Source organism: Pteropus medius, unplaced genomic scaffold (genome assembly GCF_902729225.1).
Source record: "Pteropus medius unplaced genomic scaffold, Ma_sr-lr_union100, whole genome shotgun sequence".
Lineage (NCBI taxonomy): Eukaryota > Metazoa > Chordata > Mammalia > Chiroptera > Pteropodidae > Pteropus > Pteropus medius.
The window spans coordinates 21,796,610-21,824,248 of NW_024342471.1; the positions used below are offsets into that span (position 1 = coordinate 21,796,610).

Sequence of the window (27,639 nt, forward strand, 5' to 3'; positions counted from 1 at the left end):
GAAGCTGCTGTGAGCATGGAGGGAGATAGAGTGTGCCCAGTCTGGCCCCCTTGTTCTAATTCTGTTTATTAAACTCGGTTGCTGTCTAGAAGTTAATCAACAAACACATTCTTTACGAGCTGTTTTGGCCCAATCTCCCGCTTAGGTAATCAGAGAAAGGGCTGGGCTAGAGACTGTAGGACCCCAGGTCTTGGAACGCCCCCATGTGGCCAGAGTTAAACAAAAACGTCTTTCGTGAGTGAATTATAAGCAATGAGCACCTTCGAAGGCCATCCTTGTCAGAAATGCAGCTGGGGGCCATTTTGTCAAGGAGTGAGCCTTTGTGGGGGTGAAGGCATCCAAGTGCAGGCCAGTCCCCTCATCATGAAATGTCATAAAGGAAGCAGTTAAGTTCAGTTAGGTATACAGCTTTCAATTAGATAATGCATTCAAAAAGCATTCTAGAAACTACGAAGTGTGATACCGTAAGGTATTATTATTATTATCACCCTTATTTCTATGTTGTTGTATAGGTCGCTACATCTGCTGTGGCTAGTTAAAGGGCCGAAGGACGGAGAGACTCGAATGAGTAACTTTCTGGGGAAAGGGAAGAGAGGTGAATGGGTTAAAGTCCCCAGAAAACCAATTTATGCGAAGGGTTGGATCCTAACCGGCTTCAGGCCAGCACTAAAGGTCTGAATTACAAATGTACAGAGTTTGCTGTTCAGTAAATAATTTATTTTCTTCCTAATGGAGCCTGTACTTTTCATTGGGACAAGGCCATTTTATTTTCACTGATAGAGTGGACAAGATCTAGACTACAGAGAAGTCTAATTCTACTCACCGTGGGAACGGCTTTTTAAAAAGACTTAAAAAAAGGGACATTGGGACGGTGGTTAACACGAACCCTTATCGTCTCATGTTTCTGCAAAGTGCATTCTCTGCGTTTGCAACTTGGGTGAGTTAATAATTAAAATCATTTTCCTTTCCTGCTCTTCAAGGAAGTTAGGCTAGCCGATTTCATTAGCCGATTCCATTTTTTTAAAGCTTAATTTGGGACTATTTGACGTTTGAAATAACATTTGTCAGCTCCAGTGTGTAGAAAGCTCCTTTCCAGGCTCTTTGAGAAGCAGCCAGCAGGAATCCTTTAAAGAGCCAGCAGACGATTCTAGCCTCTTGGAATCTAATTTAAATCTAGACTGTTTGCAAACAAACAAGGACAATCTAGCTACAGTGCGTGCGTGCGTGCGTGCATGCGTATGTGTGTGTGTGTGTGTGTGTTTAAATCCCTGATAATTTGTTTAAAGAGCAGGGAATACAACAAAAATATAGGAACTTCACTTTCTTCTTCCCTTTTGGCGTTTTTTGGGGGATGTGTCCCCTGACCCCAAATGATGGAATTCACGAAGGACCTAAGTAAGGGCTGCTGAGAACAACTGTGCTTTTTGAATGAACTCTCGTATGCATATCAGTCAAAAGTCACCTTTGCTGGCCGGAACTGGAAAGTGGAGCTTTTTGTGTGTTTTGTTTTCTCAGTGGTATAGCCATTTCAGCTCAATAGCTCAATTCTTGGGAAAGGCCACTTCTTCTTGACATTGGAGTAGACACACTTCCCTGTGCACCTAAAAACAAATAAGTAAATACGTAAATGAGTACACACATTTTTAAAAGGCGTCTTCGCCCCTCCCCCCAGGTCTTAATTTTTCTTTCAATTTCGAGGTGTTTTTTTGAATGCGTTGCTGTGCGCAGCTTCGCTGTTTGACTGGCATATTTGGGCGCTATGTTTTGAGGAACTGTGATTCCTGTTCCAAGAGCTTTCTGGAGCTCACTTGGGGAAGATCCTGCTCTTTTTAGCTCTAGCTCAGCATAAGGCATGGAAATTAGTATTTATTGTAAATGCTCAGGAATAGGGTCGCAACTCAAAAAAAAAAAAAAAAGAAAAGAAACCCCATAAATCAAAAACCACACAAATCTCAAAAATAGAGTTTTAACTTGCTTCTTAGGCTACGACTGGATTTAGAATCCCCTAAATAAGTCATTTTTTGAGTCTGCTCTGGCTTACATTTTCTTGTCTTTAAAAAACAAACAAGCAATTTCATTAAAAAATTGCTCTCTTTTTTGGGGGCCAAGGGGTTGGGAAGCCAGTTACAGAAACCGTTGGCATGCTTTGCAGGGAAATTCTCAGCAAAGAACCTCTTTAAAAAAAAAAAAAATTAAACTATTTTTTTCTGTGGAGGTGGGGGCTGGGGGAGGGGCGCCTTCTGCCTTAGTCAGCCAGTCCTGCCTGGTCACGTTTCTCAGCAGGGCAAAAACCCCCTGTGCCCAGTGAGGTGAAACTTGCAAATGATACTGTCACCTTTCGCAATGGACTGGTGTGGCCCAGGGCTCAGCAAAGGTCGCACCTGGTAAATCCCCTGGTGTTTGGAGACAAAAGAATGACCAGCTGCTTTGTTTTCTTGAACTGACTTTTGTGCTCTCTGACTGCGATGGCAGAGGGAAAGTCACCCCCACCGTGGGCTTCCCCAAAGGGCTTTTTCCTGATTTGTGCCAAGTTAAACATTCGGACACGAAGTGGCATGAGGTCATTCTTAACTGGGTGAGTCACAGACACTGAGTAATCTCCAGGTTTGGGCTGGTCTGAAGAAGCTAACTCGGCTGCAAGGAAAAGACCTCTGGGCTTTATTTGAAACTCAGCATTCAGCCCGTCAAGGCTGGTAGCTGGAGGACCCCAGCAGCAAAGGACCCCCGTAACCTGACTTTTTAGAGATATCATCCCCCCCTCCCCCGCTTCCCAGCCCAAATGCATTTTCTAAAGGCCTCGTTGCTGAGGCTATGGTTTTGTCTAAAGTGCAGATCTAGGAGAGTATATTTAATTTTATTTCTGATCAGTGTGTGGTGGATCACACATGTGATGGATTTGTATGTGCCGGTGTATATGTGTGGATCTGTGTTAGCTACATGCATCTACTTGTATGGGTGTCTGTATGAATGTGCACATGCATTTATCTGTATGTTTGTATGAACATGTCTGTGCATTTATGTTTGCATGCATGAATGTGTGCCTGTGTGGCATACGTACATACTGAATCTGGATGCGTGTACCTGTAGCGGACACCACCCATACACTCATCGTCTAGCTGCTAAGGGATCCTAGCTTCTCAGTGCAATGGGAGCTGTTTGCCCTTCCCACCGCCTCCCAGGGCGCCCCTGACACACCAACAAGGGTACAAAGGCAGGCTCCCTCGCCTCCAGGCAGCACGGTGTGGTGCAATTCACGCTGCAGAGCCCCCTGCGGATCAAGAATGTCGACTGCAGCTGAGTCCAGTTCTTTCTCAGCTCCTGCCCTGACCTGCCCGACTCCACATGTCAGCCTTTTCCCCTGGGGGCCTCCTTCAGTATATCCCATGCATCAGAATCCCTGTCTCAGGCTCTGCCTAGGCAGCCTGGCCCAAGACGGCACTTTTACACGTGTATGTTTGCATGTTCGAATGTGTGTGTGTGTGTGTGTGTGTGTGTGCACGTGCGCGCGCCCATATACAAGGAAATCTAGGAGGATTTGAGAGAGAAGACAAGGTAGAGAAAACACACTGAGTTTATCCTGGGGAGAAGAAAGGCATCTCAGACACAGAGTATGAGAAAACTGCTTTTAAAGTGGAAAATTAAAAGATGCTTTAGGTGTAAATGTATTTTTTTTTTTTATTAAATCAGAAAAAGAAAGACACAGTGTACATGATATCAGCCGATCATATGTTACTTTTGAATTACAGCTTAATAGATTCATCGTGGTGCTATTTACTGCTCTGTACACGTATTAAGGAAAACTCAGATATTTGCAAAATCTGTAAATTTTTATTAACCGGGGTTATGGGGAGGGCTTTATCAGAACGCATCCTGAGAACATTAGGAAATTACAGACAGACTTGAGATAAGTGTCAGACAGAACAGATGAAGCGAGCCCCTCCGCCATCTGAGAAACGTTAATAATGTAAGATTGCAGGGACCAGGTCTTTGTTAGGGGTGCAGGATGCAAGATGAAAATGGAGCCCTGGGCGCCCCCTGGTGTTGCAAAGTAAATTTGCAACTTCATTTATTTGTTCTGTTTTGTTTTTTAAGTTGTAATCCTCGCCCTGGTCACGGGGCCTCCAGAAGCAATTGTTTTCCCAAACCGTTTCAAGCCCCCTCCAGTCAATCTTATCCTTCTCGTCAATAACGTTCAAGGACCCTATTTGAAAAACAACTCTTATTCATTTTGTTTCCATGCCAGGAAATTGGCACCCTGCCAACACAGGGCCCCTGCTCTCCCTCCCAGAACTGTGAAGTTAAACAAACGGATTTTCGTCTTTCCTCTTAGAGCTGGGGAGGATGAGCCTGTATTTACTACAGAGCCTAATTCCTTCCGGCAGGCATTTCTCTCCTGCAACTTACTTGTTTCTGCCATTTTTCATAACTTAACCAGAATGCATTTTTCCCCCCGCCCCCCACCAACCCACAACCATCAGCTCTTCCGACCTGACCAGTTAACCTGCTAAAAACCATCCTCACAGTTATTTACCAGGAAAGACTGGACCAGAGACGTAAATAATACACCTCAATATACAACAGCTCAGGCTTAATTTGTAGGCAGAATTTCATTTGATGGTCATCGGAAAGAAAAAAAATATATATACATGGAGTGGTTTAGGGGAGGAAATAGAGTAGGGAGAAGGCATCTTGGCAGGAGAACTCGGTGGGAACTGTGGCGATTTGTTTACTTGGATTTGCCAACGGGTCCGATGGACACGGGGTCTGTTTGCACTTGAGCATCCAACATCCGCTTTGGTCCCTGGAGAAAAATACAAAGACGTTGTAGCCTAATGAAGAGCTGTAATATCAATAGCGACAACTACCATGTATTTAGTACTCGCTCTGTGCCGGATGCTGTGCTAAATAAGTACACCTTACTTATGGGGTTCGGATGAGGGAGCAGCCTCTGATCTCCCAAGTTCAGTGCTCGGTTACATTACTTTCCAGATCTCTGAAATCTCCGACAAGTAGCTTAATTCTGTGCTTCAGTTTCTTCATCTTTAAAATGGGGGTGATCACCTTGTCTCGGGGAGTCGTTCAAAGATAAAGGGAATTCATACTTGTAACGCGCGCAGTACCTGGGGAGTCGGGAGCCCTCGACAGTTAAGGTCACTTCTGTTACCCTCTCTAATCACTTTCTAACCACACTGCACTGTCTGAGATGATGCTATTCGTCTAGTGTCTGTCTCCACCGGAATGGAAGCTCTGTGGTTGTCTGCTGTATCCTCGGTGCCTACGAGTGCCTGGCACATAGTAGGTAGTCCTTTGTATTGACTGACTGCAGTCGAATAAACTCTGTGAGTCGAGTACTATTATAACTATTGTTATTATTTTACATTTTTTTGTCAGTATGCTTTACATACAATAAATTAACCTTTTCTGTGTACAGTTCTACGATCTTTGACAACGCAAACAGTCCTGTAAACCACCACCAAAATCAGAATACAGGGCACTTCAATCACCCCCAAAGCCCCCTTGTGCCCCTGTGTACTCAATCCTTCCCCCCCACCCCAGACCCTGACAGCCACTGATCTGTTCTCCATCCCTAGACTTCTGTCTTTTCCGGGATGTCTTATCAATGGAATCACAGGGTTTAGAGCTTTCGAGTCTAGCCGCTTTCATGTAGCATAATGGATTCATCCATCTTGCTGCATGTATCAGGAGTACTGTTATTGTTGGCCCTATTTCACAGCATAGTAAATATAGTATACTACAATGTGAGATAGTATATATAGTAAAGTACATATATAGTGTAGATAGTATATGTAGTACTTTACTGTACATTCTTTACAGTAAAGTACTATATAGTAAAATACTATAGTTTATACAGATAGTATAGTATAGTAAAATGTAGTATAGAATAGTATAATATAGGACAGTATATATTGTATAGTATATCACAGATATACATATATAGCGAAGTCTAGGATAGTAAATATAGCATAGTTTACAGTATATAGTAAATATAGTCTAGTATAATATGAGATAGTATATACAGTACACTAAAGTATAAAATATAGCGTAGTATACTTTACTGTACATATCATAAAGTATATATACTAAAGTATTATACATATAGTATAGAGTGGTATAATATATAGTATATATAGATAATAGAGTATAGTATAATATAGTATAAGATAGTAGAATATAGGATAGTGTATATTGTATAGTATATTATATATACACATATATAATGAAGTCTAGTATGGTAAATGTAGCATAGTATATAGTATATAGTAAATATAGTATAGGGCACCACAATATCTATTATATAGCATACATTATATATAGGGTAGCACAGTATAGTGAATATAGTGTAGTATGTAGTATACGCAGTAGTGTACGGTATGAGTAGGGTGGTAGACTATAATATGGTGAAGGATATATAGTATAGTATATACACATAGTGTCACGCGATGTAATGTAGCAGCGTACATATAGTATAGGATAGCATAGGCTAATACATAGTATAGCACATACATACACCAAGCACATACTGTATGTAACATGTCGTGTTGGTCTTTGGGAATACAAACACGGCTGGGACAACATGGTATATCGAAAGCCTGGGCTCAGGGGTCAGCCATAGCTGGGTTTGAGTACTGCTCCGTTCCGCTTGGATCTTGTGACCTCTGATCAGTCCCTTGCCCTGTGGGCTTACAGCTGTGTTCACACCTGGTCCTCACCGCACACTGTGCAGCTGACTCCATTATCACTCACACAGCAGAGGAGGAAGCTCGGCACAGGTAAGTCACTAAGGTCCACTCCCCACTAGTAAGCGGTGGATCTGGCTTCCATCTCCCATTTGCCTGAGCTGCTCTCTCAAGCGCTAGGTGATTCCCAACTACCCGTTTACATTGCATCATAAATACCTGATGCGGTGATCGGATCACAAACTCCTCCAAACAGGACAGTGCCTTACTCATTCATCTCTGTGCCTTACGACCTAGGGAGGGGCTGACTAAAGTACTCGCACAATAGTTATTCCTTCCGGATGAATTAAAACGAGCCAGGCTTTGTTCCCAGGAAACTCTCCGTGATCCCAATGATCCCATTTCATCTTCGTGCTAACCCTGTGACATCAGTACTAGTAGCCCCATTGACAGAATACTTGAAACGCAGAGAGGTGACTCGTCCAAGATCACACAACCATTAAGTGGTAAAGCTGGGTTCAAATCCAGGAACAAGCTTCTAAGTTTCTAGGGCTTGGACTCAGGCTGCTGTTTTACTGTGAAAGGCCCCACAGATGATATGTAAATGAACGTACGTGATTGTGTTCCAAACTGTATGTACAAAAACTGTCTGCAAAGCCCGACACTATTGACACTTAGGGCTGGATCCCTCTTCTTCATGGAGGACTGTCCTGTGCACTGCAGGACATTTAGCAACATCCCTGGTCTCTACCCACAATGTCTCAAAGTCGCGGCAATCAAAGTTGTTCTGGACATCGCCAAATGTCCCCTGTGTATGAAGGCTCCCCTGGTTTCGAACCACTGGTCAGACCCAGCCTACCAGATCCCCGGATGTCGTGGGCAAGGAATCCACAGAAAACACCCTCTGGCAAAAGAAACCAAGAGCCACCAAGAATGAGAGGTACCGGGGCCATAAGCTCGGGACCTTTCCAGAACACAAGTCCTTCTGTACCATGCACCACCCGGCACACACTGCGTGCCCAGTAACGTTTCGACCGGAACTTTGGGCAGAAAAATGTGTACTTGGTTTAAAAACGACTGAGGAAAGTGTGCAGTGCTTTCCAAGGAGCGAGAGCTGAGAATGGAGAAAAATACCTCAACGAAACCTCCCAAATGGTGATCCGCCTTTATACATCCTCCCTGCTGATGTTCACTCTCTTTTCTTTTTCGCCTCTTTGAAACTGGAGAAGGGCCTTTCACCAGAGGGAACCAAGGGGGAGTCTGCATTAGGGCTTCACATTTGCAAACGGCCTCAAATCGTGACCTTTAACACTATCTTAAATTGAGGTTCTACGCTCATACTCAAAGACACAGACTAGATAGTAGTACGATGACATTTATCACAAGACTTTAAACTTAGGGGTCTAAGGTGCCACTCCAAAGACCAAACACCGCCCTCACCTTCCTCTGTCTAGCAGGCCACCAAAACTTACAGCTGGCCACGGAACGGAACATGACGGATGACCAAGGAGGCCCGGGGCGGTGTGCCCCACACAGCACTCCGTCTCCAGTGCAACGTGAAGGTTAAGTCCAGTTTCCTGGCCCCGCGACGGGCATCGGTGTTATCTCCTGGGCTGGCTCTCCTGACTCCAGCCACATTCCCTGGGTCCAGGGCCGATTTCGCTTGTCTCTCCTCCTGGTTTGTGCTCGATCACCTTGCTGATTTATCATCTGAGTAACGACCTGGCAGATACTACTCGCTTGCCAGGATTTATTTACATGATCTCAAATATAATAAACATTTTCTAGTGTCCTATTTTACACCATGAATCTATTCATTCATTCAGCAAACAATTAGGGAGTGTCTACCATGTCCTAGTCACCACGCTAGGGAGGACAGTACCTCTGCCTGTGACAGGTAGGGTCACTGGCCTCCCAAAGCCAACAGTCTGGGGGAAGAAACAAGAACCAAACAGACAAATAAACGTAAAAGATTGATTAATTATTTATTGTCTGGCCTCTACAGACTCCTGGGGTTCTCTGGAAGGAAAGAGTTAAAGTTTAGTCACCCCTTTATTCCCAGACCCCAGGGTCGAGCTTAGAGAGATTTCCCTGATTTAAATTCTTCAAGGCTCCCTTTGGCCACCACCGAACATCACTGCTCCCTGTCATCACCTGTCCCTGGCACCATCACCCTGTCCTTGCATTCTCTCCTCCAGCCAGACTGGACTTCAGCCCCGTGCTGCCTCTCTGGCATACCTTCGCACCTGCTGTCTCACTGCCTGGAACACATTCTGCCATCGGCCCCCGCCTGGTCACCCCCTTCCACCAGCAGCTAATCTGAGATCCCACGTCTCCTCTGAAAAGCCTTCCCGGAGGCTCCCCTCATACCCAAGGCCAGGCCACCTCCTGGCCCTCAGGCCCCCCTCACATGCCTCCTGGCCCTTCCCAGACTCAGCAGCCCCACGCGTCAGTCTCGAACCTGACTGCCAGCCCCAGACAGCAAGGCCATCGTCCACCTAGCACAGCGCCCGGCATCCAGCAGGTGATCAATAAATACTGTCTGACAAACGTCCGGCCATCCCCTAGCCAATCGGTCCCCTTCGGAGGCGGGAACCATACCCCTGGCCCGAGACCCCAGGAAGGAGAGGTGAAGGGTCCACTTACCAGGCCCTTGAAGAAGCCTCCGAGGGACTGCCGCCGCCTCTCGGGTCTCTTCTGGGACTTGTCCCCATTGGGCAGCGAGTTGGCCTCCGCCGCGGCCGGCTCTGCACACGGGGCCGGTTCTTTGGTGTCCTGCTTGTTGGTCTTCTGCTTGTTCAGCTCGGCCGAGGCCTTCTTGTCCTTTGAGGGGCCCTCCGTGCACTTCTGGCCTGCTCCCGCCGGCTCTGGCTCTGGCGGCGTGGTGGCCTTTTCCGTGGAGTCTGATATCTACAGCGAGGTCACGCAAAATGCATGTTAGTGGCTGCAAGACACCTCTCAATAGCAGGAGAATAAATATGTTAAAACAGAGATGTGCAAATGTTGGATGGTGTCTATGTTTTCGGGATTCCTAGGTAAAATGAAAAAAAAAAAAAAGGAAAAATGCACCAATACCTAATTATGGTGCAAGGTCACAGGAAGGGACATTTGCTTATTTATCTGATAATTCGTTAATTAATGTTATGCTTTCCCAGTAAGCATTCTTTCCTCCTCTGGTATGAGAACCTGGGTTTTCCTTGGGAAACCTCTTTTTTCTCTTGTGTATTCCTTGGGATTTAGGCAAACTAAGTCCATACCTGGACCAGGGCGTGTGACTCAGGCTTGGCCAATCAGAGCATTGCATGTGACTGGGCTGCTATGATTGGTTCACGATGACCAAACAGATCAAAACTGAGCTAAGCTCAGGGCTTTGCTAAAACAACCAAGAGAGAGAGTCCTGCTCTCTTTTTGTTAGGTTTGAAGATAAAAGCTTGGAGTTTCCAGAGCCACCGTCGTTTTCAGAAACAAACAAAAAAAAGTGCTTGAAAAGGAAGCTAACACAGAAGAAAGCAGAGCTGAGAGAGGAGCCCACATACCGATGGCTCTGTGTGTGCCCCTCGATCCATCTGTTCCTGAAGTCCTCTCATGTGCATGTACCTTCGAGAGAGCTTCTCTGCTTACGACTGCATGTGACACGTTCCTTGGGGATGCCTATTTTCTTTATGTCTGTCTTGATTTCTGGCGTGAAACTGCCCTGTTGCTTCATGAAACGGCGATTTAAAAAAAATGGCTGTTTTTTATTTTTACCTTTGAACTTCTACCCTTTCGTGCTAAAGTGAAATGTTCGCAATTATATTTGGGTCTTGCAATTTGGGGGGATGAGCCTATAAAATCCAAAATTCTAGCAAATGCTGGGTAAATTACAGATAACCTCAAAAAAAAATCTATTAGAAAGTAAAAAGCTTTTCCCCATAATTTACTTGAACAGAAATGCCTCTGGGGGCCAGATAGATAGAATGAAAACACGTCAGAGGCTAGAAGTGAGAAAAATCACATGGAGACTTCGTTCCTCCAGTTGTGAAACCAACATAGCGATGGGGGACTACTTCTCTAGTGTCAGAGAAACACCAGTTCAAGCGATGCTGTTTTTGATGTCGGGGAGACAAGCTGGAGTGTGGGGTTGGGGACACTGTGGCGAACTGAATGTTACATGCCCTGTCTAACGAGGCAACAGCTGCTTAGACCCAGGCGAGTGATAATGGATAGGATTACAGCCCCGGCGTTGTTAGATCTTCTGGTTTTCCGATGGAAATTTAAAATTGAATTTTTTAAATGCAACATATGTCCATTTTTAGATCTTGACTTCAAAAGTTTTAAAGCCCTATTCACGGCAAATAACTACAACACAAGTACCCCTGAGGGCCACATTCGACCTACTGGATATGTGTTTACAATTTCCGATTCCTAAAGTTTTGTACTGTCCCCAGGTCCAGAAATTCTATGACAAAGTGGCAGTTTGACTGAGCAAGCAGCAACCAGAGAGCTGTCATTTTGCACTGGTGGATCAAGCCTACCCCCTAGAAATACGTGAGAAGAATCACAGGTGCAAGGTCTCCCCAGGTCGCAGCACCTGGGGGGCTGAATTCCTCGGAGAAAGACGCATTCGACATCCGGTGCGCCCCATGAAGTTGTTCTGTCGCCACACGCCCTGAATATTTCTGTCACATCCCAGCTGCCAAAGCTGTAGCAAATGCTGAGATACACATGTCCGACTGTAAGAGACGGCCTCAAGCAGATATTTGCCTTCGAATGAGCCAGAAACTCCCACTATGATGCTCTTTAGAAGGCCGGAAATCAGTGACTCCATTTACACACCCCATGAACTGTCTTTGTCACGCAGATTTTAAGATAGAGTGAGTGGCTTAACATCTGGAGTCAAAGGGACCTGGTGTGGGTCTAGTTCCATCACATCTTTGCTGTGGGGTCTGGAATAAATTGTTTACTCTCTCAGCATCCTCACCTGTATGGGGGTAATAAAAAAATCATACCCCATGGCGTTGGGAGGATTACATGAGATAGTAATTGAAAAGCCTGTGTGACACAGTCTGACCCCTGTGAAATGCCAAACATAAGGGGACCGATCATCTTGGTTTGTCTGGAAATGAGGGGGTTCTAGGACATGGAACTTACAATTTTAAAACCAGAAAAGTCCTGGGCATCCTGGTTTAACATATCCAGAGGTGACTCTTTCTGAGAGATTGTGAGAGGTTGGATTCTAGTGCTGGGTGCAGATGAAGTACTCTGGAAATACTTGCTGAATCGAGTCTCCCCCGCCCAGTGACATTTTGGTCAAGACTTGTAGGATAAAAAAGGAATTTCCCATGTGAAGAAGAGGGAACGTAAAAGCCTCGCAATAGGAACTAGCAGAGGAATTCTGGCTTATTCGTGCTTGTATCTGTAGAGCCCAAGTTCATGTCCGATGAACAGTAGGTGCTTTACCTACAGATGTTCAACGAGTTGGCTGTGGTTTAGAACTGCATTGGAAATGAGGCTGGAAAGAAGCGAGAACATGCCAGCTACACCCGCCACCGAACCGAGTTCACAGGTCACTTACTTGGCAGCTGGAGTCTTTCCCATTTATTTCTTCTGAGTGGGTGATCCCTCCATCCCCTTTCACTGACTAAAATAACAAACAGACAATGGCCTTTCAGCTACCATAAGAACAACAAAATGAAGAACGCGAAAGAAGTTCCGAAATGGATGGCCACGTAATCATTCATTATTGAGATTTGGGATCAAGACCAATGGAAGACCAACCGGAATCATACTGCTCACGAGGTCTCCCATTTCCATGTGGTCTGTACCCAGAGTCTAATTCCACCCAAGTGTTGACCTCCGAAACTAACAACAACTATAACAAAAGTCCAAAACCCTGAGGTTAGATGATTCTGGGATAAATAATTGATGATGAAAATAGTAATGTTGGAACCAGAAAGTCATTGAACACGTTGAATGAATGAATCAATGAATGAACAGGGAATCGAAAGGTACAAACTTCCTGTTGTAAGATAAGTAAGTACCAGGGATGTAATATACAGCATGGTGACAGCAGTTACTGTGGTCACATGACATATGTGAAAGTTGCTATGAGAGTCATTCCAAGCGTTCTCATTGCAAGGAGAATTTTTTTCCTTCCATTTCTTTTCACTGTGTCTGTATGAGAAGGTGCACGTCAACTAAACATAGTGTGGTTATCATTTCATGATATATGTAAGTCAAACCTTTATGCCGTACACCTGAAACTCATACAATGAAATATATCAATTACATGTCTTTAAATAAAGCTGGAAAAAAGTAAAATAGATGAACAAACAATTAAACCATTGGGTCGCCTTCCATTGGTGACATTTAGTGGTGATTGTTTTATTGTATTTGTTCCCCCAGTAGAGGAATGAGTTATGTTCAACACTTTATTTTCCATCCTTTAATACTCCCTGTGGCCTGTGGCATCAGTAACAGGGCTGGATGGGATTGAATTCACAACTTTGGCTCCTTAAACCCACATTCAAAATGGATCTACGTTGGGGGCGGGGGGTAGGGGGTAGTGGAGCAACAGCTTGAGCATCACCTGCGAACTTGATAGCAGATTCTCGAGGATTCCAGATCTGCTGAATCAGAAACCCTGTGGGGTATAGCTCAAGTCCACAATGCTGAGGCACACGTGGGTTGACGTGTCACTGCTTTAAGCTGACTGGCCACAGGCGAATGCGGACCCACAGTACATTCGTTTCTTCCCCCTCCCTTTCTTTGCTTGCCCTTGGAGGAGAATTTGGATCAAATCACAAGGCTGTCTCATCGTCGAATGGTCCTAGGTTAGCCTCCTGAAAACAGACTCTACGGCTATAGAGAGATCATTGCAAAAGTTCAACCTCTTTTTTTTTTTAAAAAAAGGGGGAATATCTCAAGCTCGTCTGTGACTTTTCTCTATTGTTCATTTTGAGGCATATAAAGCTGTATTTATGCAAAGGTGACTGACTGCTGAGTTTAGACTGAGGGTTTTATTAAGTCCCTCTGAGGTCTCTTCAGTGATGGTTATTAATAATGGTGGTTATTAATAATCCCTCCCTACCTCCCCTCTTCCTCCCTGCCTCCTGTGTGTTCTCTCCATCCCTCTCCTTTCCTTTGGCAGAGCCTCTTTCAGAGACAAATTAGGGGAGTTCGAGTTGGGCTCTGTCTGTATTCAAAGGACCATAACCACAAAGGCTTATTTTTTCCAGCTGTGAAAAATAGCAGGATTACTGTTAAGGAGACTAAAATTCTTTGAGAAGCTATTTAATATTTTAAAGAACAATCTGAAGACTATTAAGTCATTTCAGAGATTTTCCCAGTGTGATACCGAGTATCTTTCTCCACGGAGTTTATTTTTATTTACGAGAGTCAAAAGGGAAGCATGTCAGGACCTCAGCCTGCAGTGTGGAGAGAGGATCAGGTTGTGACAGCCACACCTTGCACATTAATAAAGTCATTGTCTATTTCTTTTGTTGTGTCTGCATTCCTATAACTTATACTCTGAGGAATGTTTAAACCGTCTCCAATATATATCTCTTAGATACTCCAAGCTCTAGTGGAAACGTTTGCTGGTCAGTTCACATGTCTTTCTTTAAAAGAAATGCAAGGTATTTTGACGGAGATCTAAATCCAACCAAAGTTGAGATTTAAAAGAAGAATTGGGATGCCATTTTAGTTTAGTGTGAGTATATCAGCAAGATTGTTTACTAGAGCAGCCTCATTACAACAATTCAAGGAACAGGATCTGCTAGAAATTTCCAGGACAAACAAAGGCTTTGAGTCCAAGCATTGTGTTTTACCAGGATGCTCCTTTGAAATGGACTTGAACTCAAGTCAGACAAAATGACACAACGGAAGTAAATCTCACTTTAGTGACAAGTACATTCAGAAAACTATGTCCCAGCTTTATGTAACTCGGGTACTAATTCTCTTCTCTTTTGCCTTGTAATTTCAGGTAAGCCCAACAAATAAAAATGATGTTTCCACAGAATCCCCTTTAAGGGTAGGAAAAAAAATGCAAGTCGCTGGTGAAGACGGCAATCACCCCAACAAATGCTACCTTTCCTTAAAGAGTCGTTCAGTATTCCTATTTAAATACTCAGGGAAGAGTTTGAGATCAAGGACTTTGGCTAGAAAACTCCTGTTTCTGTATATTTATTTGTTTGTTTGTTTGTTTATTTATTTATTTTTAAAATTACCGTTACAAACCACCATCGATACTCCCCTTCAGAGAGTAAATTTTAATATGTTTCCTTAGACTTATTAGATTGAATGTAATCAATAAAAAAACTCTGGTTTCTTGGCTGCCTCCTCATTTGGGCCTTTCATTTGCCCAGCATTGAAGCTCATAGTCTTTCTCATCTAAGCCTGAGAATGTTATTCTAACAGTGTCTTATGAAACTACTGGTCTAAAGAGACTGGAGGATGGTTAAATGAAACAATGTAGGTGACAATAGTTTGGAGGAGGAAAGTACTTTTCAAGTACAAGGTGTTATTAATATTGACAAATTATAAACCTATATTTCTATCTCCCACTTTTATGGTTTCATCTGCCTACCTGGTTTGTGGGTACTTGAATATAGCTCTCTACCCACTCACTTTATAAAAATACACTAGCATTTCAACTATGCAATTTCTTGACATCCAGTTGAATTAATGCATAGAAGAATCTTTAAAAAAAAAATTTTTTTTAAATTTTTTATTTAGGGCATGACAGATGTCTTAGCTGTTTCTTGTAATTATTTAAAAAATCTGTAGGAGCCCATAGAGTTTCTGTGAAGTAACATATCTACATGTATAGAATGCAATGTAAGGATTTATATGATTCTATTTTATTTCCTCTGAAATTATTTGAAAAACAATATTCTTTCTATTTTTATTTTTATGAGGTTAATTTCTGGAAAGAAAAAGATTTTTTAGAAGTAAACCGGGCAATATGTTTATTAAAATTAAAAAAAGAAAAAGAAAAAAAAAAAACCAAACATCTTAACCAGGAGTCACTTTGCTATGGGACAGAAAATATATAGTCTGAGGGAAACTTAAGAGAGGCAAACACGAGAAGGTAGAAAATCCATAATCTGAAGGATAGAGGCACAGATTACCAAACAAAAATGACACATTTGAAATTGAGTTTTCTATTACATCAATTATTTTTTTAAAAACTATATTTTGCTAAGGATATCTAAACTCAGTTGTAATATTCTTTATTTGGCTCAAAAAAAAAAAATCCTATAGTGATGGGCCAGATGCGATCTCTATTTTCGAGCCCTTAGAACAGAGTTTTGGTTTTTTTTTTTGCTTTTTTTCTTCCTGCATAAATAAGAAGACTTTAAATTCGTTGGGAAGCCATGAAATGTTACCTAAAATTGTTTCTTGAAAATAATTACTGAAGCTAACTTCCAGAAGTCTGCACTATGGGGTATTAACACATGTGCATAAACGTGGGGTACAAGAATGTTCACACAGGTTAGCGGAGCAGCTGAGATCACGTGTGTAAGACACGTGGCTTGCGCCCACTGAATATGGCACAGAGATGAAAATTAATGTCTGTTTTCCTCATTGGGCCTTACTCTCCATGAAGACAAGAACTATGTCTATTTCTGCTTACTGTTTTATCCCTCGTGCCTGGAACACAGTGGGTGCTCACTAATTATTTGTTGATGATGTGAATGAATGACAGACAATAGGTTGGAAACAAGCCAAATGTCCACCAATAGAGCAATGATTAATCAGAGTGTGATAAATCCAGACCATGTGATTCCACAAAGTTGTTACAAAGAACGAGGCGGCTCTATACCAGGGGCCGCAAACTCAGATATCCACAGGGACAGGGCCAGCAACATAAATGAGTGAGCTGGGCTGGGTATGACAATAGGGAGTGGTGGGGATTGTGGTAAACTGGAAACCCATGCCTTTGTGTATTTGAATTAATCGCAGCGGTACTATTATGTTCTAATGGAAACAAAACAGGATGCAAGACAATAATTATTAAGATATCTGGAATTTTAGGAGAAATCTCAACAAGCATGGAAGCTTTAGAATTTAAATATAACAAAGAATAATGGTCAAGCTGCCGGGCATTGCCCTTTCAATAGGTAAAAAGAACAATGCCCATGATGAGGCTGATGCTATGTATCCACGAGGATTGCTTAGGAAATGAGCCCACTCTCATCTCTATCCCTAACTTATGGAAAACCGATTCCAAAGGGTTCTTTTCTTTCCAAGTTTGTTCCCCTAACAGTTTGGACTTGCCCAGTTTTTACTCTTAGAAAACATCCCCAAGCAACATCTAATGGATAGCTCTGAGGATGAGTTTATAATATGGGACCTCATTAGAATTTAAAGCTTTGTTTTGAATGAGTGCAATGGATGGTTTAGATGTCTTTCATTCTTTATTTGGAGTCTCTCATATTTCCTCTCTTTTAAACAAAGAAGCCTGATGTTGGTTATTTGAAAGGGAAAGTCATTCTGTTTGCTTTTTTTGTTTTTTTAAATCTCTCAACTCCATTCAGAAACAGGGGAGCTGGATCACCCTCGATGTTACGATGAACTATATGGGGGTCCCATTCGTTGTGCAGATGGTTTGCCAGAAACAGGCCAAATGTTCTTTTCTTTCCTGACATTGTGTCAAAAATTAGTTTAAAAATCTCAAGTCTTGATCTCCATTTTTAACACCATACTGCAGAGTAAATGCCGAGGACTGTAGAGGGGGGTTCCAGCCACACCAGCTGCCCACCACTTACTCTATGCATCTCAGTCCATGAGAACCCAGCCACAAAAAGAAAATGATGCCTGTCAACAATTTCTAACAGAGTTGTTTGTAATATGCCTCAACTCCCACTGGTAAGGGTTTGGTTTTGTTTTACGAACTAGAAAGAATTCCTTAACAGGTTGGGCCTGTGAAAATAGGGTTTCTTTCTTAAAGGATTAAATTCCCAAATACTTCTGAAAATGAAGGTGCACTATAATGAAATTCTTGTCGTTCATTAAAAGAGAATTAAACCAATGACCTTTCACATGAGTTTTTGTTTTTTGCCTTCCAACTGATTTGGGTTTTATTTTGTTATATTACTTAAGTTCCTGGATATTTAGATATTTAATGCACATGACTCTTCATAGATACCAAAAGCTGTCTACCCATATTTTTTTCCATTCTATACAAACTAAAGGCATGGCAAATGCACCAACTAAGTTATACATATTCATTATTAGAATATTATGTTTTCATTTCCGTATATGAATTATTTACAAATCAGCTTCGTTCAAGTTTGTGACACTCACGTCACCTTCAGAATTTTTTTCCAACATCAATATATAACTGACTATTACTTAATCCTTTAATAAATGCCTATGTTCATTATGTAAATCAACGTATTTTCAAAGGAAACTGTATATAATTACTATAATAAGAAAAGCAACATCAGTTGTCATAAATAGAAGGAATCTTTAAAAATGAATAAAATTACAAGTAAACACTAATATTAATTTCTAGGTAGATACTGTTGTCTCCTAAAACTCAGGACCCAAAGCCGGCCCTTTCTTTGTTAAAATGGGTGTTAGTCAGGGTTAAAGCAAGGTTAAGGAATATTAGTAATAAACCAAGACTTTCTCTGTGATCGAATCAGAAGCACAAAAGGGAGTGTTTTCCCACAGCACAATTCACATTCCATCTGTACCACCCACAACTACCTCTCATGCCACCTGTGACCTGGGTCTTTATTCTCCGGAGCTGAGCTGGATTTTTCAGTGTTCTCGTGCTGGAAGCAAGTGGCTTACCATTTGTCTGAGAAAAGCCATCAGGGAGGTTCTCGGTGGTTTGTGTTCTTCTCTTCTGAGTTTTACTTCTGTGGCTTCTGGTGTAGCATCTCCTTCTTCGCTGAGATCCACTGTTTGTAAGGCTGAGTCTACGTCCTCGGACTTTGTAATCTCTACTGGTGATTCACACACCACCTGGATTATTTTGCCAGGTAATAATAAGACAGTGAAAAAAAAAAACATTCCCCAAAACATGCTTTATAAAGTGGAGTCCTGATTCTTCCTTAGACCCTCTAGTAGCTGGAGGTTTGAATCTATGACTATTTCCACACGGGCGCATCTTCGAGAAGGAACATTTGTGTCATATGATGTGCTCTCAAACAGCCAGTTTCTGAACAACTGTCAAATAAATGGACTTGGACGTGGCAAAATTTCTGTCCCATGAAGGTACAATGCTTAGACGGGAAGTCCCTTTTGGGGACTGCCCCTCAGAGTACACCCCAAACCCACTCCATTCTAGCAGGCCCACCTCTTTGGTCTGCCATATAGGCGAATTACAGCTGGCCTGTGTTAAAAATCAGGAGTCATCATTCCCTCAAGATGCCAGCTTTAGAGATGGTGACCACGACACCTTCCAATCCATATCCTTGTTCCCCTGCAACTGTGGAGAAATTGTCCTCTGTGCTAAAAGGACAGGGTGAAAGCCACTTGCTTTAGTAGACTCCGCTTCCCCTTTAACTCATTTCCCATTTCACACCCCTCTCCCTGCACCGGTCATTTGCTATTGCTGCTTAGCTGAAGTTTAGGCTTTCAGGAGAAAAATGAACTTGGGAAAAACAAAACAAAACAAAACTCTAGCTAAGTTGCTATGGCCCCCAGCAAGGTAACTAGTGATCTCAGAGTCCCCTGAATGTCTGTGGCGGGTAAGGAAGGCCAGCTGTGTGGGCGCGGATGTAAAATCTGATTCATCCGCATTTTGATTCCAAAACTTGTTCTTTTCCATTGCCTCCCTGCATCTGTGCTGTGTCCTCATCACATCTGGGACAGTTTCTGCCTCTGCCTTGGTCTCTGCAAAAGGACAGAGTTAACTGGCCTGGGGAGGGTTTTATAATTTCCTTTTGGTTGGCCTCGGGCAGGGATTGGCAAACCGCAACCAAATCCATCCCGTAATCTGTTTAGGTATGGCCCACGAGCTAAGAATGGATTTAACATATTTCGAGGGTTCTAAAAAAACGTTTTAAAAGATGAAACATGTCCAACAGAGACTGTATGTGGCCTGCAAAGTCTAAAACGTTGACTGCCTGGCATTGACATAACAAGCTTGCCATCCTCTGCCTCAGAGAAAAGCAGGCAAGAGCCAAAGGCAAGTCTGCATTTGTTTTTCCTGGTGCCAGACCCAACTTCTTCAGAAGTTCGTTCTCAGAGGCAACTTACTTATTTCCAAAAACACAGCATGCTCCGGAGAAGGCATTTGCCTTTCTTTCAAAGAGCATTGGTTTGCATACCATTGGTTTGCAAATGAGCCCAATTGAGATGGACCCTTAATTTCTCTATTGTCAACTGAAGCAGGAAGGTGCCTGCCCATCAACTAATCAGCCTGCAGGAAAGCCCCTCCCCACTCCAACAAGGCAATTCCATCTAAGCTGTCTCTCCCCACCTTCCCTTTCTTAAAATATTGACATGACTTCTAGCACTTTCCCTCTGCAAAGAACTGGGCTGGGGAGCTGCAAACTCAAAGCCCCCGGGAGGCAAGGCAGGTAATACCAGCATGAACTGACCAGCAATGAGACAAAAAGGGGCGATGGGGACTGTGGTGACAAAAGTCAAGTTGTCTCATCTAAAGACACTCAAAGAGTAGAAGAACGAGCCCAGCTTCTGCTGCTGGGCTGCCGGGCTGTGACGCAGGCCTGTCTTTAGGGAACCAGGCTGTGACTGGAGCCAAATAAGAGACTGGGATTAGCCGTCCAGTGTGGATGGGTTTCCACATAGAGGCCTGATTTAATTCAACGGCATTTCTGAGAAAATAAGCTTCAGCCACCAGCACCCTGGGGTAAGCCTGAACGGTGGGCAGTCCATAGAGTGACTATGACTGCGGCTTGTGGCACCAGCCCTGCCTGGGTCTCAATCTTGACTCTGACTCTAACAGGGACTCTAAATCAAGGTCCCCGCTCAACATCTCTGTGCCTGGGCTTCCTCCTTTCTCAATGGGAACAGCACACACATCGGAACCAAACCAGGCAATGCACGTGAAGTTCCTAGAACAGTGCCTGGCACACAATACGCACTGAGCTGTCGTCACCAGTGGTTGTTACTTGTGCTGTTATGAGAGCTCTTTACTTCACGGGCATGGATTATGTGGGATCATCCACCGTGCACACGTCCACTATTGAGAGATGACAAAAATAACTACCTCTTTCTATGCCTGACATTGTGCAAGGTATTTTTTTTTTTAAATATAGTACCTCAGTAAATAGTTTCCCAGACAACTCAGGGTAGACACCGTTGTCCCTATCTACAGAGGAAGAATCTGAATGATTGAATGCTCGGCCAACATTACACTACAGGTAAGTAGCTGTTGCTATGAGGTTGGAGTTGTCCACCAGTAACTGAATGGCTGATGGTGACTTAACCGATAGCGATGGATGTAGAATAAAAGGTTTGGAAGTAGGAAGTTCTGAGATGGGTTCGGTGGCTCTAAGAAGTCAGGCTCTTTCTATCCTTTGGCTCTGCCTTCCATGGCATGCTAGATTTTCATCCTTTTATTTGCTACCTCATATTTGCTGCTTTATATCCTCATGGATATAAAGTAGCTGCCACAGGTCCAGGCATCACATCCTCAAATCCATGTCTTAAGAAAGAAGGAAGGTCATAGCAAAAGATTTGCTCCAAATGAACTTTTGTATTTTGATCCTCTACCTCAGGGTACATTTCGTTGCCCTAAAGTAGGTTACATTCTTACCTCTAGATTAATTACTGGCAAATAAAATGGGATTATTGGTTTAGACTGATCACGATCAAATACTTTGGGAGCGTATTAGTTGCCAATCTTACCTAAGATCAAGGGAAGAAAGGTGGAGAAATGAGACATAGCCCTTAGGTAGGTAATGAACGGAGTCTGAGTCAATGACTCTGGGCTTAGAATTATTCTGTCTTCAAAGCAGCAAGTTCTTTTGTGTGTGTGTAAGGGCCCCGGAGGGAAAATTACTTACATAATAAAATGATCAGGTTATATGGTAATACCTTTGTAAATCAACTTTATTTGATTGCTACTGGTTCTCCTGCCAGGCCCTTCCAAATGTGGACAGGTGTCAACTCATAAATTCTAGGCCAGAGTCCACTCTTCAAAAAAAAAGGACTCCCAGAGACTCCCATATACTCCCCTCCATGCAAGTCAGGCCATGAAGTTGGCTTTCAGAAGCCAAGGAAAACGCATGGACTCCAGTGTGTAAACCCAGAGGAATTGAGCTAAGTTAGGAGCTGATTTGCATATACAGACATAAGAATTTGATTTTTATTTGGACAGTTTTCCAATTTCCTTCCAGGCTATAGCTTTGGAAAAAGTTGTTCCTTATTTAGAATACATGATTGCATCTGCACATTTTAATGGGCATAATTAAAATCAGATTTGTGCTATAATTTAGAATTAAACCTCCCTTGCTTGATTTCAGTAGAGGATATTAGATGCTGCAGGAAGATACACATTTTGGCAAAATACATTTTCAGTTTTTGCCTCAAGTATTATAACATACTTACTCTTGAAATTTGGTTTATACAGTTTTCACTAGAGCTGCGAGTTTGCCAATTGACTTACAGTAAAGATAGATTTCCTCCACTTAAACTTCACAAATGACATAATAATGACATTAAAAGTTTTTACTTTAGAATCATTTTTATATTTTATATTCTTTCTGATTTCACTTATAATATGGTTATTTACTTACAAAGACCTTACAGAGGTTTTATTTTTCTACTCAGTAACTCCTCTCCGCTGTTCTGTTCACAGTACCCCAGTTTTTCTTTGGGATAACAATTCTCCCTAATTTTCAGATTATGTATTTGGATGAAGCCAGTTGAGTGGGTATAAGCCAATTAACATGACCAGCTCCTTGACCATATGGGTTTGGGGGTGGCAGTATGTGGTAGATTATATTATTTTCCTGATTATTCACTCTACCTTTCTGTAAAAGAATTAAACACCATGCCTACCACTGCGTGGCTTGCTTTGGCAAATGGAATGTGAGTAGACAGGATGGAAACTATGATCGAGTGAAAGTTTTTGGAGCCTTTGCGCTATTCACCTATGGCAGTATTTTCTCTCTGCCGCTCCAACTGCACGTCCTTGTCAAAGATCTCAGTCTAGGTCTCAGCAGAAAGAGGCTATGAGGATCACCCATTGCCAACTTACAGTTGACATGCGGCACGAGTGAGGAAAAAAGAATCTTTGCTGTTGAAAGGCAGTGAAACTTGGGGCTTGGTTGTTACTGCAGCATAACCTGGTGAAAGCTGACTAACAGAGCATGTGGCTCCATTGAGGCCAATGAAAGAGAACAAATTCCAGGACATCTAGGGGGCTACTCAACAAATCTCTCCTTTATTCTGCACTGGGGAAAGTGATGCTGAAAAGCCGAACATATAGCCAAACCCGGGGGCCTGAATAAAGATTTATTTGAAAGAAATTCTACTACCTAGTAATGATGGCCAATAAATATTATTTTCTTTTTAATCTAGGTTGAGTTGGGTTCTCTTTTGCTTGCAGTTGAGAGGTTACTTACTAAGAGAGGTAAACAACAAAAGTACCTGTTTCCTGGATCTTATAGGTCATTAGGAGAGAATGCTTTTTTTTTTTTCATTAGTTAGAACATTAACTCAATTTACCAATAAACAAAACACTTTCAGATTTCGACTGAAGGATTTGATAACGTCTGTAGTCAAAAGTGGTAGATTTTGCTTCTGATGAGACCAGAAGCTCATTCTAGAAAGCACTAAACTCTCATGGGATTCAAAAGCCTTATTTTTCTTTTCACAAAAAAAACATGGAAAAATGCTGAAATCTCTCTGTCCTTTGCTGTGCATTGGTTGATAGATTGGTTGTGGAAACTAGTGGTAGAAAAATCTAACAAAATAAACTCAACTATATTTCAGCCAGAAGTTGTTAGTTAACGAAATCTTATGATATGGTTAAAAACAGCTAATTGTCCTGTTTGGAAGGTTTTGACTGCTGCTGTCTCTCTTACCTGGGAGGGAGAAATCACCTGTTTCCCATATGCCTTCACTCCACCGAGTCAGCTGTGAGATGTGTAATTTCGCAAAGACAAATTATCACTGACAACTGGGAAGCCCTCGGCCATATTGTTACAACTCCTGTGCACTAATGGGGACTGTGAGGGGCAGCAAATTTTTCCTGCCATTGGTCTTGTCATAACTACTTGACTCTGTCATCGTAGCCCTATGAACCTAGCCTTAGACGATATATAAAGGAATGAGTGTGGCTGTATTCTAATAAAACGTTATTCATAAACACTGAAATTTGAATTTTGTATAATTTTTATGTGTCATGGAATAGTATCCTTCTTTTGATTTTTAAAAACCATTTAAAAATGTGAAAACTATCCTTAGCTCTTGGGCCATACAAACACAGGTGATGGGCGGGAAATGTCTCATGAGCTGTCATTTGCCAACCCCCAAATTACTGTTTTCTTCCTATGCTTCATGAGCTGAAATACGGACATTACATGTATTAGTTCTTTAATTCTCACAAGAAACCCAAAGGATAGGTAAAATTATTATGGCCACTTAAGAGATGAGTACACTGGGGTCCAAGAGGTCACACAGCCTGGGGATGATGGGGCCAAGACCACAAATTTTATTTAGCCTCATTCCCTCCAACTAATAGGCTGGCAGAGGATGAAATGAAGAAGCTTAAAAATAAAAACATGATTCGTAGGGCTAAGCAATTTCAATCAATTTTTATAATGCTTCTTTATTTTCCTGAGGAAATATTTGCTTTCTTTCATATCTCTATCAGCTTTTGCAGACTCATGGAGTCAGCTCTCTGGCCTGAGAATGGCAGTCTTGGCATGTATTGCAGCAAGATGCTCCCATGCCTGATGCAACTACCTGTCCTGGGTACCACCCGCAGTTAGTAGAGAATCTGAGTTGTCATGGAAATAAAGGTGAAAGAAGCAATCAACGTAGAATGAAGGAGGAGTGCAGCATCCTTGTCCCTTTAGGAAATACAGAGATGTTCTTATGTTTAGTAGACTCTTTCAGCCTCTCAATGAAAACAGATTATTAAAGTGTGTGCTGCGATTTTGCATTTTGTTTGCCCTGATTCAACAGGCATCACAAACGTTCATCCAAAGTTATTCCCCAGTGGTCCCTAATCATGCATAAGGGTGAAAGAGTCTACAGCAGGTGAATAACACTCAGAGCATGCAAGAACACAGGACTCCAGAGCGGAGATGCCCAGGGGTCCGACATGCAGAAGACGAGAATGGATTCTGTCATTTAATGTGTAACTTACATTCTCCTCTGCACCTGTGGGGACTGAATCCTCTTTAACTGACTAAAGGGAAAATAAAAACAAAAGCGAGAGTCAGAGCCAACAGCCTTCTCGTGCAATCCTTGGATATTGCTTGTGTACCTTTTTCCAAAAAGAACCCGAAGGAGGCTTACAGAAAGGTAAACAGCACAGCAAGATAATATAAATGATGCAGTTTAAAATGCAACGAAGGGAAAATTAACATGCAGATGCTGCCGGGATGGAAATGGAGGGGTTACTATAGAAAGCACGAACCAATCTTGGCCGTAAGCAACACGTTTTACCTAGACGTTTTCAGGAAACCGATAACAAGAGGGAAGTATGATCGATCATGCAGTACACAAACACTGTGAGGTAAAAACAAAGGAGCTGCTTAGGAACATTCCGGTAGCAGGTCTGGAGAAATTCATCCCGTGGTCCTGATGAAGCGAGCAGGCGTTCTGTGATTGGCAGGGTCCATCGCCTTCTCCTGACTGTGGCGCGGTAGCTGGCATCAGAAGCTGCTCTCTCTAGGGACCGATTTCATCGTGTCCAAGTTCAGTTCGGTTCACATGCTTCTACGGAGGGCCAGAGGGCTGGGGTCCAACATGTCCCACTTCAAACACTGTTACAGTCCCGCCCCAAATGGGAGAGGAGTTCCCCAGTTCTATCAAAAATCAGTGCCGCGGCCACCATCATCGGTTTGTCAAGAGCCAACTCTGGAGCTCATCTTTGCGTCTTTCCTGAGGTCTTCTTAAACTTTTTTTGGGGTGGTGGTGGTGGTGGTGTTTACAGACCCCTGTGAGAGACTCACTTGACGGATCTGGACTGTCTTCCCAGGAAAATAAACATGAACAAAATACTTCACGGATTTCAGGGCATTCATAGATGCTCGCAACTCCTCTTGGACTCTACTAAAAACTCTTTCCGATAGCCAGTTTGTTCATGTCCCGCCTTCGTTTTTACCTTTGAAACATCCACTAGGATGGGAGAGGGGAAGAAGGGAACTTATTTACAAACACATCTTCTGCACCTGGCACAATGTGGACATCATCACACTTAGGTAGCCCCGGACAAGAAGTACGGTGACCTCCACTTGCTCAGCAAGAAATGGAGGTGCAGAGAGGTGAAGCCACCTGTTCAAGGTGCTACAACTAGAAAGAGGTGGAGATGGTTCTCAGAGCTAAGTTTTGCCCCTGCCATGATGACTTCGAGGATTGGAAACACATTTTTTTTTTTTTGGTGACTGTGAACTTCCTTCTCCACTATTAGACTTGCTGTCTCTCTAGACGAGGTCTCCAACATGGATGGTTTATTTTTATTTACCTTCTTATCAAAGTGACGCTCACCTGGGCACAAACGTATCCCTGAAAAGGATTGTGAGTTTTCTGGAAGCTTCGGATTGTCAAGAAATCCTAGAGCATTCAGAAGGGATGATAGCTCTTCTCCCGGAGACCAGCTGCAGGCTACTTAATGTTATGAATAGGTAAAGAATTAAACAATATTTTAAAAAGCCAGACCTCCTCCAACCTGACCCACGAAAGTTTCAAGGGTCAATTTACTGTCTACATTAGGCTGATGAAACCCTCCCACGATTTAAGAATAGCAATTTTAGTTTTTCAAAGCCTCTTGCCTGTCCCACTTGGTCGTAATGAGATTAGACTGTGTCTTTAGTTTCCTGTGTCTGGAAAGTTCTTGGCCATGGATGGATTGCTCACTGTTTTTCAGAGGAAAACGGGAACTTGATCTGATGGCAAGGAGCAGAAAGAGGGAGATCGATGTTTCTGTCACCTTCATTGTGGTTTTAAACTTCCAGAGCTTTCCGACGTTTTAAAAATTGGCATGCTACATATCGTCTGTTCCAAGAGAAATTGCAGTTTCGTATTTTAAAGTTAACCTGCTCGGCAAAACATTCCTTATTCGGGGAATTAGTCCGATTGAGCATTTCTCAAACTTCTACAATTTGAACACCTCTTTCGCAATTCTTTTTTTTTTTTTTAATTTTTTAAAATTTATTTTTATTTTCACAATTCTTGACCTGTCCACGGACCACCTGTATTTATGTGAAATCTTTCTTTAAATTGACCACTTTTTTACTTAAGTGGATATATTTTAAAAGAAAGCATCTTGTCATTATAATGAATGTAATATCAACACCCTTGCTATAAATAGATGTGTTAAAACAGCTGTAATGAGTAAAACGAAAATGCCCATTAAATCCGAATTATTTTCAGTCTTTATTAAAAGGGTCAGCAAGTATTAGCACAGTGAGAAATGCCCATTACTATCAGAAAGAGACTTTCTTCTTAATGTCACCAGAGGAATTGGAATAGAATGGAAAAGGAGATAATTTTATACTATGTGACCGATTGCATTTTTAGGGCTGTGTTCGAGAACCATGCAAAATTGTTTTGCACAGTTTTGTACATTTGCACACTGGCCTATGGGTCTATCCTTTATGTCAGCAGTGGCTGAAAAACCAGCTGGTCTAAGGACCCAAAAGTGGATAATGAGAAGCCAGTCTCCTGTCCCCTGTAGTGTTTGGCACGTATAAGGGAAAACCCTGCGTCAGAATGCAAGTCCAGAGCATCTTGGACGGTGGGTTAGTTAGTGGATATATCAGACTGTTCTACTGTTTCTATTTTTCAAAATTTTTAC

The 27,639-nt window shown here is 42.5% G+C and overlaps 1 protein-coding gene across 1 annotated transcript in view; it reads right to left on the minus strand.

The window, feature by feature from the left end:
• Positions 1-1,242: 1,242 nt before the first annotated feature.
• The window catches only part of BCAS1 (brain enriched myelin associated protein 1), a 71,159-nt gene continuing 44,762 nt past the window's right edge, over positions 1,243-27,639 (minus strand). The window contains exons 7-12 of the mRNA XM_039864655.1: positions 24,985-25,026; positions 18,483-18,656; positions 12,253-12,318; positions 9,345-9,608; positions 4,731-4,801; positions 1,243-1,601 (exon numbers count right to left, since the gene is read on the minus strand). Of these exons, the coding sequence (XP_039720589.1) occupies positions 1,529-1,601; positions 4,731-4,801; positions 9,345-9,608; positions 12,253-12,318; positions 18,483-18,656; positions 24,985-25,026 (690 nt within the window). The 3' untranslated portion in view covers positions 1,243-1,528. The remainder of the gene's footprint in view (positions 1,602-4,730; positions 4,802-9,344; positions 9,609-12,252; positions 12,319-18,482; positions 18,657-24,984; positions 25,027-27,639) is intronic.